Raw genomic sequence first — 12597 nt, 5'->3', positions numbered from 1 at the left:
CAATAGCATGGTCATTAAGGTTTAAAATAGGCTGGTCATTAAGGGGTTAAAAGTTTTTTGTTTTGTTTTTTAAATAAAAGTAGTGTGTTTGGTGCAACTTTCTAAATTCTTTATATTAAAAAGAATTACTTTTTGGGATACAGCTGCTTTGTATCCTGTTTAGAGAGCAGCTGTATCTGGCGCTGAGACCTGTATCCGTCATGTCATCGGGACTGACGGGTTCAGTGTCAGCGGGTCCTGTGTGTCTCTAACACGCAGGATGGAGCTGTTACCGATCCCATCTGAGTTCATAACTTAGATGTGATCGATTACAGATTACCCGCTGACACTAAACCCGTCAGTCCCACGGACTTGACTGATGCAGGTCTCAGCACAAGATACAGGATACAAAGTAGCTGTATCTCAAAAACTAAAAATGTTTTATTTAATAAAAAGTATTTAGAAAGTTGCACCAAACACGCTGATAGACATTTTTATTAAAGAAATAAAATACGATTTCAAAGGTCTACATAGCCTTCAATTAACGAATGCAAATATACCATAGCACAATTTTACTCCTAATATAACTCTTAGAATATTGTACAAGAAAAAAACCAAAAACAAACTATAACCCGTCCTTTTGTCTTCTCGCTAATAAGTCATATTCTTATTGCCAGCACCGGCTCCTTATAAAACATTAATAGCAGCAGGTAGTATGAGCGGGTAGGGGGCCAGTAAACACTATATGGAAAAAGGGCAAGGACTAGAAAAGAGCACGGAATAATAAAATTGCAATTATAAAAGACATTGGTATTTAATTAGATGGTTATGAGCGCAGCCACAGAGGAAAATGTGAATCTCCTCAGGAACATTTTAGTCAAATTGCAATTTTTATTTGATTACAATTTGGTAAAAGCGGGGGAGGGGTGCAGTTGGCCCAAAGAGCTAGCAATCAATTCCAATACCAGAAATTGAAAAGCTGGATGTGAACATGCAGCAAAGACGTAGGCAGTAATTATCTGTGAGCCTGGGAAGTGGATGGAGAAACTCTAGACTTAATGTACGTAAACAATAAGCCGCCAGCAACAATTTTCTCTAAGGCTCTTTCCAGGTAACGTCTTTCTTCTCTACGGTAATTATGCATTATTTAAATAAACGTAATGTTAATCATTACCGCTGAAAACACAAAAGTGGCCTGCTCTATTGTGCGCGGCGAGTATTGACATACAGTAATATTTTTTCAATAGCAGAAAGCTGTTGTTATAGCCACAATGATTTTTAGTTGCATGGTATAACACCTCCCCCCCCCCCCCCCCCCAAATAAATAAAAGAAGGACAAACTCATTCTGAATAAGTCAAACAGAATAAAACAGGCGTGAAATCATTTTATGGATTTTTTTGTTTGTATTTAAACAATATTACAGTCTAGGAGAACGGGAACACTTTGTGCTTCTTATAGAAATATTCGAAATATCTGAACACAAAAAGAAAAATCAGATTTCAAGGACGAAAATCAATTATTCGACGCTTTTTTAAAATGCTCATGGAGTTACAGCGATTCAGTTTTTAGTACATAACTTCCTAGACACATTAGACAATTACAGAGAAAGTTGTTCGGACCCCGCCAGCCCTGTCCCCCCTGCCATCATTTAATTCAGCTTGGCAGGACATGCTTTTAAAGAAGGGTTGAGCAGCTACCAGAGACCTGGATGGCGGAGGGAGGAATGGTCTGCAAAAGCCCACGCACACTAAACGGTCTAAAGGTGCCGCAGCCCTCCTTTATAGTTATCAGTGTGGATCACAACCCCCCCCCCCCCTTCAACACCAATGACAACTTCTGAGAAGTCTCCATACTAAGTGAGAAGTTTTTTTTCTACGTTGTGGGTTAGGGTCCAACATTTCATAAGTGTAGCAGGACAGGGTGCAGCTTTCTAATATACATTTTGCTCCTGGTTTCGTCTAGGTAGCCCTCTACCAGATGTAGAGCCCCCCCCCCCCCCCCCCCCATGCTATACAATCTAGCTACACCTTCTACAGCTCCACCATTGCAGTGATGAGGGTAGTAGCTCTGCAAGGTGGCGCTGTTTTCATATTTCCTGCCATGGCTCTGCAGGCAACATTAGAGACATGTGTATTGATGTATTGAATAGCAGTCTATATTCCGGCCCACTCCAGTTTCCACTAGATTCCAATTAAAGGGGTTGTCTCCGGAAAGACATTGGTGGCATATCACTAGGAAATGTCAGATTGGTGAGAATCTGACTGCTGTGATCCACACCAATCGCTAGAACGCAGTTGAAGCTAGGAAGATGCCCTGCCCATAATGGTAAATGCCTGACAATGGAGGCAACTGGAAACAGCCAAGCAGAGCTGACAAGAGACAAAGTGGAATAGCGCTTTTTTTGAGCCGCTGACGCTTTGTACTAGTGACTGACTGAGGTAACAGAGGACAGAACTCCGTCAAGTGGACGAATTATGTAATTTTATTATTATTATGTACACCAAAACTTATTTAGGATGCAATGGAAATTAAAGGGGTTTTCCCATCTCAGAAATGTATGGCATATCCACAGAATATGCCATAAATGTCCGATATATGCCAGGTCCCCCAACCCCCATCTTACCGCTTGGCTCCAGCCACTGAATTATGAGGTGGTTGGGTTTTCCGCGAACAGTCGAGCACGTTTTGATGCGCTGTTTCCGTCATTTTCATTCACTTCTGTGGGAGATCTTGATACAGCATAGCAAAATGTGCTCGACTGTTTCCGGTAAAGCCGGCCACTTTGTAAGTGAGAGGCTGCAGCCCTACAACAATGGTAGGACGGGGGTCAGGGGGCACCGCTCTAGAGATGTGTGGGTGTCTCAGAGGTGGGACCTGCATCTATTGGATATTTATGGTATATCCTGTGGGTATATCATAAATGTCCGAGATAGGAATACCTCTTTATTGGACCTATGAAATCGTACAGTAATATAAACAACAAAACTAATAATAATAAACCCATAAAAAAAACTAAAACTTTGTTGCTGGTGTAATTATTTTTTTCTGGTACGGGAGTTTGTCATCCACGACGCCACTATAACACTGCTGTCAGTATCCGCACCATCACAACGTGCTCACTGTACCTGAATCTCCTCCTGGTAAAGATGGGTGTAAAGTCTTAATGTATACAGCAAAAACGCAAGTGAACACTACAAGACTCCAGGTGCCATGGTACGGTTCCTCCTGTCCTCCAGGGTCACTGTGAGTTTTTCTCGCAGGTTTTACGGTCTTCATCTTCCCCATTGTAAGAAGCGCACTACCGTCTTCTCAGCCACTCAGCAGGAGCCAGTAATTCCAGTTACCCTCATGTCACTATGAGAAGAAAGGATAAGTATGTGAACATTTTATGCAGGACACATGAACAAAGGAAATATATTAGACACGGAGTTTTTGCTAGTAGTCAAAACCTGCCATTTTTAATCTGATTACTTTTCTCCCCATCTTTAGCGTCTGGCCTCCAGTTTGCACAATGACCAGTGGTCCCGCTCTCGCTACTCCTTGTGCTATATTGTGCGCAGTCCACTGTGCTGCAAAGGATAACTACCAGTGACCACATCTATTAAGTCTATTACATGTATAGAGAGTGGGGTCACAAATACAGGAAGTCATTGGTAGCTGGGGAGAGGTTACATTCACACGACAGAGAAAAATGGCCGTGTGACGGATGTTTTTGTTTTAATAGCCGTCACACTGCCGTTTTCAGAACAATGAAGTTCTATGGGTGTATTCAGACTGCCGTTTTCAGAACAATAAAGTTCTTTGGGTGTATTCGCACGGCCGTTTTTTTAACGGCCTGTGAACACCGGCCGTCAAAAAATAGGACATATCTTATTTTTGGCCGTTTTCACGTCCAGACGGCTCCCATAGAACTCTATGAATCAGTTTTTCAGGAATCAATCCTTGTAAAGGCCAGTAAAAACTGATCCTGGCTGAGGAGTCCCCGGACACTGCGCTACTTTGAGCGGTGAGCCCGGGGAAGCCCCTGACATCACTGTCTATATAAGGAGAGTAATATCGGGCATTTAACAATGGAGTCCCCGGCCAGAACATCGCAAGATCTCCTGGAGAAGCCCCCGGCTTCACTATCCATATATGGACAGTGACGTCAAGGGGTTACTCTTGGAGCGGACTCCCCAGCCAGAGCTTGGCCGACACTCTGGTCGCGGAATCCCCTCCTGGAGAAGCCTCTGGAGTTAAAATCCATATATGGACAGTGACGTCAGGGGCCACTCCTGAAGCGGAATCCCTGGCCAGGGCAATGACGACACTATGGCAGCGGATTCCGCTCTTAGAGGAAGCCCCTGACGTCACTGTCCATATATGGACAGTCGTCAAGTGCTACGCCTATGACCGGAATCCCCGGCCAGAGGGATTCCGCTCCTACAGGGAGCTACAAAGGTGCTATTTACTAGGGGGGTGCTATCTACAAGGGCACTGTGGAACTATATGAGGGGTCTGGCACTTTGTATATGGACACTATGTCACTTTATATTTGGGCACTGTGGAACTATCTACAATGGGCACTGTGGCACTATGTAGGCACTGATACTTTATATGTGGGCACTGTGGTACTATCTATAGTGGGCAGTGGCGCTTTATATGTTTGCACTGTGGTACTATGTGGGCACTGGTCCTATGTGGGCATTTGGCACTATCTACAGGGACATTGCGGCACTATCTACTTTTTTAACCAGCCATGAAAAACGGATGGCAGATGACAATTAAAAACGGACAGATGAACTGGAAATGGATGAAAATTTGGAGACACACTGATACAAATTGGCCATGAAAAACTGAGTTTTTAATGCCCATTTTTTTTCACTGTAGTGTGAATGTAGCCTTAGCCAACAGAAGATGCAGAAGGGTATTAGAGTATATGGATGTCATAGGTCCTCCAAACTAGTGTCATGTAGAGATCAGCTCTTGCTCTGGAGGACTCATCTGTATGAACATCAGTTAATACCGTATTTCCCCTGCAGAGTTATGTGCGGCCGCTTCCCTCAGAGATAACGGCTGATCACCAGGATTTTCAGCCGATAGGCACAAGTCAGGAGACGATGAATCGACAATCGATCTGCATATCCTTATCGGACAATATCAGTTTTAGTAAATGCGTACATTCCCCATGAAGCATCGTGTCGTTCCTCTGTTAGTCCTCATGGAAATCTATGAATAAATTGACAACTGGGTGTTACCATTCCCCTTGTTAATAAGTTGTGTCTCTATGCCAGGAATCAGCAACCTTCAACATTCCAGTTGCTGTTAAACTACAATTCCCACTATGCCCTGTCAGCCTTTGGTTGGAATAATAAAGCATTTGACTCTCAGCGCATGCTGGGAGTTGTAGTTTCACAACAGCTGGAGTGCCGAAGGTTTTGCTGACCCCTGCTCTACACAGTCAGACAATGTCAGAGTGTATAGGGACTTACCTTATTGAAAAGGGGAATGGTAACAGCCAGTTGTCAATTTATTCATACATTTCCAGGAGGAACAACAGAGGAAAGGCACAATGCAGAGTTCTAAGAAATGATGCTCCAGCATTACTATTTCATGGGGAATGAAAGTATTTAGCAAAACAGACATTTCAGGAGTGTTGACAGGTTCTCCGTAAGGCAATTTATTTTTTATTATAGTGAAGGGTCATGTAATATGAAGCTCAAAAAAAATGAAATACATTTTTTAACCATTTCAGTAACAAATATCAGTATGTGACTGACCTAAGCTAGTAAGTAATAGGGGAAGACAACTAACTGTAGCGATCCTAGTCCACTTGTCTTGTCCATGAACAATTGGTATGTAAGGGTGCGCTCACATTTGGCGTATGTGCGTTGTATTTCCGCAGTTTAAAAATACGCTGCAGAAACTACAATGTATGCCAATGGGAAAAATATTCTGCAATGCAGACAGGTTTCTCTAGTTCTTGGGTTGCGGAATATTATTCCCCATAGACAGACATTGTGGTTTTCTGTAGTGTATTTTTACCCTGCCGAAATATAATGCAGACAAGCCACGTGTGAGGGCACCCCAAGAGGACTGAGTTCAAAGATCTTATAGGGGTTTTCCGCTTTCACCAAATAAAGCTTAACCATGGTATTCTGCAGCTTCCTAACATAAATTGTGTATTAAACTCTCCACTTGCAGTCATTGAATGGGTCACCATTTATTCTATCTCGTCAGAAGACCAGGTCCTAAAATGGACCTAGGGAACACACGAGTGCCTATAACGAAACAATGATGGCTGTAAGGGTATGTTCAGACAGAGTAAACGGCTCGAAAAACGCCTGAAAAAATGGAAGCTGAACGCCTCCAAATATCTGCCCATTGATTTCAATGGGAAAAATTGCGTTTTGTTTGAAAAAAACGTCAAGTAAAAAAACGTCCCGTAAAAAGTAGTGCATGTCACTTATTGAGCCGTTTTTGGAGCAGTTTTTCATTGTGTCAATAGAAAAACAGCTCCAGAAAACGCAACAAAAAAACATTTGAAAACAGCTCTGTATTTTACAGCCGTTTTTACTTTAGCGCGGGAACATAGCCAAACGGCTCTTCGGTGCGTGTTTACGCTATGCTGTAGCTTCTGGGAAGTTCAGCTAAACCAGTTCAAAGATTTACCTGCAATATAAACTAAAAGGGGTTGTACAGGATTAGAAAAACATGACTGCTTCATTCCAAAAACAGCACCACCCCTGTTTATGGGTTGTGTCTGCGATTACAGCTCAGCTACATTGAGGCTGAGCTGCAATATCAGACACAACCTAAGGACATGCGTGGCGCTGTTCTTGGAAAGCAGCCATGTTTTTCTAATCCTGTACAACTTTTTGGAATGTCCTTTTCCTATGAGGGTTTACAGGTGCAAATACAAGATTTCTAATATCAGGTACATTTCAAGGCTCCATTACTAGCATTACCCATAGATCCTGTCCAGGCCTTATATTGTAACATTCTGCAGTCTGTGAAGCGACAACTACCAGCAGCATATCTACCCTGTTCCCCATTGACTGTCAGTGCATGCTGGGAGTTGTAGTTCCACAGCTTGCAGACCACTCATTAACAGCCACACTGCATCGCCTCAATACAAACAGAAGCAAAGAGCAGAGCTGCACAGGAGCACAGCCTCCGACATAGAGAGGGAGAAACGAACACCAGCTGCTGTCCCGTGCAGGGTTAACCCTTTAGTGCCTGCTATGAGGAATACACGTAATGGCAGGGGATGATCACTTACAGGCTGCCTCTTTGCCAGTCACGTGACCTGTTGTCTGGGAGCAGCGTCTCCCTCTCCGTGTGTCTCGCAGCTACTTCCGCCTTCTACGGTGTCCTGGGAGGACCAAATTCAGCCAGAGGAGAAGCTACAAGATTTGCTCCTTCCACCTGTTGCAACATTTTGTGATAAAGTAGGGAAGTCATTTTTTCCCCTCTTTCCATGTTCACTTATTAATTATAGCTATATTTATAAAAATATTTATGTATGTATACAGTGCTGCCCAAATCATTTTTGGTGGCCCTGACAATAGATTGGATCCCGTTTGTACAGCACAAATTTTTCCTTATTGCTACCCCACCTCACTATGTGTCGATAACATCCGCTAAATTCTAGCGTGGGGGTTTATACAGTTTGTTTCCTGGCAGCAGCAGTTGTTTCCGTAAAGACATTTATGTCCTCACGAATGGCTAAAACTGTGGTTGGTTTCTCTCGACTTTTTCTGCAGGGCGCACGATTATCCAATTATGTCAATGGCCTACGAAAAAAATTGTGCAAAGGCGACAGGATACAAACTTCTTTGTTCTAGCGATCGACTGGGGTCATGGTGGTCATATTTTAGAAAAAATGTCATCGGGATTTTCCATTAAGGGGTTTTGCAGCACCTCTTCCGCTCCGCAGGTGCCAATCGCATGTTCTATTCTGATAGGACACATGCACTATACCTGCCGGACGTCGGATCGTTGCCTTGGCAACTGTCCCGTCTGACGTGGAGAAGCGTCTCTCCGTGCCCGATGTCAAATCGAGGTGAGAGGAAAGGTACGCTGTGCAAAATACCTTTTATATAAAATCTGTCAGCAATTTTGAGGCCTCAAACGTGCTGACAGCGCGATATAGGGAAGGGCGTTGTAACGATACCTTTTGTCTCGGTCATGCAAGTTTCATAAACCGAGAATCGATGTTTAATAACTTCGGCGAAACGATTACATGTGCCACTGAGGCGGGCACTTAATGAGCGAGTGCTCCTGCATTGCACGCTGATAGACCCGCCACTCAACTCTGAGGGACGGCTAGTGGTCTCCAGACCAATATTCCCTCTAAGTCTTGGCAGCTCCTGAGCGGGGAAGTTAGGGAGCAGGGCGAGTCTCCATCAATAGTGGGCGATCTGATGACCAACAGTAATAACCCGCAGTAAACACAAATATAGCGACTAAATAAGAGAACGTATGTTAAATTAGTTTTAATTACTTTTTTAAATACTATAATATTACAAGTCCACCAGTAAAATAGACCGTTATAAACGCCAATTATAGGCATCAATGAAAGAATCCCTCTCTTACACTACTGTCCCTGTAGTTCGCTCCACACAGCCCCGGTAGATCGTGCCACACAGGTCCCCTGTAGATCGTGCCACACAGGTCCCCTGTAGATCGTGCCACACAGGTCCCCTGTAGATCGTGCCACACGGACCTCCCTGTAGATCCTGCCACACGGACCTCCCTGTAGATCCTGCCACATGGACCTCCCTGTAGATCGTGCCACACAGGTCCCCTGTAGATCGTGCCACACTGTTCCCCCTGCAGATCCTGCCACACGGTTCCCCCTGTAGATCCTGCCACACGGTTCCCCCTGTAGATCCTGCCACACAGACCCCCCTGTAGATCCTGCCACACAGACCCCCCTGTAGATCCTGCCACACAGACCCCCCCTGTAGATCCTGCCACACCCCCGCCCCCTGCAGATAGTGCCACACAGACCCCCTGTAAATAGTGCCACACAGACCCCCCTGTAGATAGTGCCACACAGACCCCCCCCCCCCTGTAGATAGTGCCACACAGACCCCCCTGTAGATAGTGCCACACAGACCCCCAGGCGGATAGTGTCACATAGACCCCCTGTAAATAGTGCCACATAGACCCCCTGTAGATAATGCCACACAGACCCCCCTGTATATAGTGCCACACAGACCCCCCTGTAGATAGTGCCACACAGACCCCCACGGTATATAGTGCCACACAGACCCCCCTCTCCCCTTGTATATAATGCCACACCGCCCCCCTTTCCTCTTGTATATAATGCTACACAAACCCCCCTCCCCCCGTATATAGTGCCACACAGACCCCTTGTATATAGTGTTACACAGCAATTCCCCCTGTATATAGTGCCACACAGCCCCCCCCCTGTAGATAGTGCTACACAGCTCCCTTGTGTAGATAGTGCCACACAGCCCCCCTCGCCCCTTGTATATAGTGCTACACAGCCCCCCTTGTATATAGTGCTACACAGCCCCACTCTCCCCTTGTATATAGTTCTACACAGCCCCCCTACGCTTGTATACAGTGCTACACAGCCCCCCTCCTCCCCTTGTGTATATAGTGTTATACAGCAATTCCCCCGCTGTATATAGCGCTACGCAGCTCCACTCGTCCCCTTGTATATAGCGCTACACAGCCCCCACCCCAACAGCTCCTTAAAAAAATATGTACGTACCTTGCCCCTTTCCCGTGACAGACGGAGTGCTACACTGCCTCTCCTGCAGGACGCATGCGCAAACCGGCGTGATGTGAGGTCATCACGCCGGCCTGCGCGACTCCCAGTGCCTATAGTATTCATTTGTATGCATACCTCCCAACTTTTGAATTCGGAAAACAGGGACACTTTAAGCCACGCCCCTAACCACGCCCAATATCCCGCATCAACACATCAAATCACGGCCAGATCCTTCTGCAAATAACAAGCGCATATTCTCTCTGCGGATTTCTAGACTGTCTGGATATCACAGATATTATGGATCCGGTTATATCGTCTTTATGTTACTTTTTCTATCTTGGTTATAACATTTGCTCATCACGGCGGCAGCAGCAGCAGGACAAACCAAAAGGCTGAGAACAATGAAAGTCAAGAGGGAGACCCTGTGGTTGATGACTTTTCAATTGACAGGTAGCAGAGTTACATGATGGGGATTTATTTTTTCCAGTTGTGTAACTCTGCTACCGGTCAATGGAAAAATTATACACCAGAGCCCCCTGTAGATTGCTCCACACACAGCCCCACTGTAGATTGCTCCACACACAGCCCCCCTGTAGATTGCTCCACACACAGCCCCCTGTAGATTGCTACACACACAGCCCCCTGTAGATTGCTCCACACACAGCCTCCCTGTAGATTGCTCTACACACAGCCCCCCTGTAGATTGCTCCACACACAGCCGCCCCCCTGTAGATTGCTCCACACACAGCCCCCCTGTAGAATGCTCCACACACAGCCCCCCTGTAGATTGCTCCACACACAGCCCTCCTGTAGATTGCTCCACACACAGCCCTCCTGTAGATTGCTCCACACACAGCCCCCTTGTTGATTGCTCGACACACAGCCCCCCTGTTGATTGCTCCACACGCAGCCCCCCTGTTGATTGCTCCACACGCAGCCCCCCTGTTGATTGCTCCACACGCAGCCCCCCTGTTGATTGCTCCACACGCAGCCCCCATGTTGATTGCTCCACACGCAGCCCCCCTGTTGATTGCTCCACACGCAGCCCCCCTGTTGATTGCTCCACAAGCAGCCTCCCTGTAGATAGCGCCACACGCAGCCCCCCTGTAGATAGCGCCACACGCAGCCCCCCTGTAGATAGCACCAGGCGCAGCCCCCATGTAGATGGCGCCACACGCAGCCCCCCTGTAGATAGCGCCAGGCGCAGCCCCCCTGTAGATAGCGCCAGGCGCAGCCCCCAAGTAGATAGCGCCAGGTGCAGCCCCCCTGTAGATAGCGCCAGGCGCAGCCCCCCTGTAGATAGCGCCAGGTGCAGCCCCCATATAGATAGCGCAAGGCGCAGCCCCCTTATAAGAGGTAGCCGGCCCTACTGCTGCCACTCTCCGCTCTGCTTTCACTCACCATCAGAAGAAGGCAGGAGTCTTGCGGTGGCGTTCTCACTTGTGTCGATGCCGGCTCGGGAGTGGACCAGTCCAGTCACCTGACCTGTCACCTGACCGGTGAGGTTAGATTACAAGTCAGGTGACTGGACTGGTCCACTCCCATGCCGGCATCGATCCCAGTGAGGACACCGCCGCAAGACTCCTGCCTTCTTTTGATCGCTGCTGCAGATATCTGGCATGCAGGGCGCCTGTCAGCAGCGATCAGCTGTCTTGATACAGCTGCAGCGCCCAGCGGGACATTCTGCAGACCGCTCGGGACGGCGGGACAGAGGTGAGAAACCGGGACTGTCCCGCCGGATCCGGGACGGTTGGGAGGCATGTGTATGTGCGTGAGGACTCACATACAAGTGAATGTGGCTGTCGCTAGCACCAGAGCCCCCTACAGTTCTAGCGACGCCACTGCATCCGCCAGCCGCATATGCGGGCTTTAAACTTTAGTGAGCGGGCGGACCGTGGAAGGTGCACGGCCATGCAGCCGCGCATCTTATAGGGAACACTGCTCCAGACTGGTCGCTAGACCCGTCACTCAGAGCAGAGAGTAGCACTAGTGACCAGTGAATCGGGGTCATTAAATGTCAGTTTCTCAGTCGTGCAACTTGCATGTCCAAGACAATATGTAACGTTACAATGCCCTTCCCTATATCGTGCTGTCAGCAGTTTTGAGGCCTCAAAACCGCTAACAGATTCCCTTTAAGGGTTGATATAGAATATTTATGGTAATATACGATGTTAATTATAATATACTTGGTTGTCTAGGGGGTCTTGAGTTTACTTCCAGCCTTGTAACTGGCCGATCAGCAGAATTAGAGCCGCTGCTCTTCAATGTTTATCCCAGCAATGCAAATCATCCGTATGTGTATTCACTTGAATAAGACCCCAACCAATCACCCATTGATATCCTAAGGATAGGCTATTAATGTATATTCCCATTATTAGTATACCTGGATTCATCGAGGCGGTACAGCAGCGTTGCATTGTCATGGAGTCAGCGCGGTAAACCCGCCTATTCCCATCCCTATGCATTTGTGGAATTTCAGAGACGCTACCTTTGACGTCACCAGGCAAGGGGGATGTCACGGAGGAATACGCACGCTAACAGAGTTGACCCCTTGACTTTGCAACGCTGCTGTACCGCCTCGATGACTCCAGGTATACTAATAATGGAAGTATACATTAATAGTTTATCCTTAGGCTATCAATGGGTGATTGGTTGGGGTCTTATTCAAGTGAGTGCACTTGAATAAGATTAATGTTTTTAAAAGTCCTACAGCACCATGTCGGCATTTCGATGGCCAAAAAGCTATTAATTTGTGCCACTGAGAGTGGCTTTGAAAGACCAGAGGTGACGAAGGTCCAAGAAAATATGGCAGACCAGACTGCACCCATGTCCATGGCTCTTAGAACAGAGCTATGCCAATAGAGATTTCCATGCCAGCATCCCCTTCCTT

At 46.7% G+C, this 12597-nt stretch overlaps 1 protein-coding gene across 5 annotated transcripts in view; it reads right to left on the bottom strand.

The window, feature by feature from the left end:
• The window catches only part of TMEM260 (transmembrane protein 260), a 79308-nt gene extending 71949 nt beyond the window's left edge, over positions 1 to 7359 (bottom strand). For 2 of the 5 annotated variants that reach the window (XR_012851256.1, XM_075843309.1), the window contains exons 1-2: positions 7242 to 7355; positions 3106 to 3334 (exon numbers count right to left, since the gene is read on the bottom strand). Coding sequence is in view for 4 of the 5 variants with exons in the window: in XM_075843309.1 (XP_075699424.1) it covers positions 3106 to 3265 (160 nt within the window). In the remaining variant the exon portion in view is untranslated. Of the gene's footprint in view, positions 1 to 3105; positions 3335 to 4985; positions 5181 to 6927; positions 7018 to 7241 lie in introns of those variants that run through there. The other 3 variants (XM_075843312.1, XM_075843311.1, XM_075843310.1) reach the window with 3 other exon arrangements.
• Between the last annotated feature and the right edge of the window lie 5238 nt (positions 7360 to 12597).

The sequence above is a fragment of the Rhinoderma darwinii genome, chromosome 12 (genome assembly GCF_050947455.1).
Source record: "Rhinoderma darwinii isolate aRhiDar2 chromosome 12, aRhiDar2.hap1, whole genome shotgun sequence".
In the NCBI taxonomy this organism is placed as follows: domain Eukaryota; kingdom Metazoa; phylum Chordata; class Amphibia; order Anura; family Rhinodermatidae; genus Rhinoderma; species Rhinoderma darwinii.
This window is presented reverse-complemented; position numbering and strand designations above follow the sequence as displayed.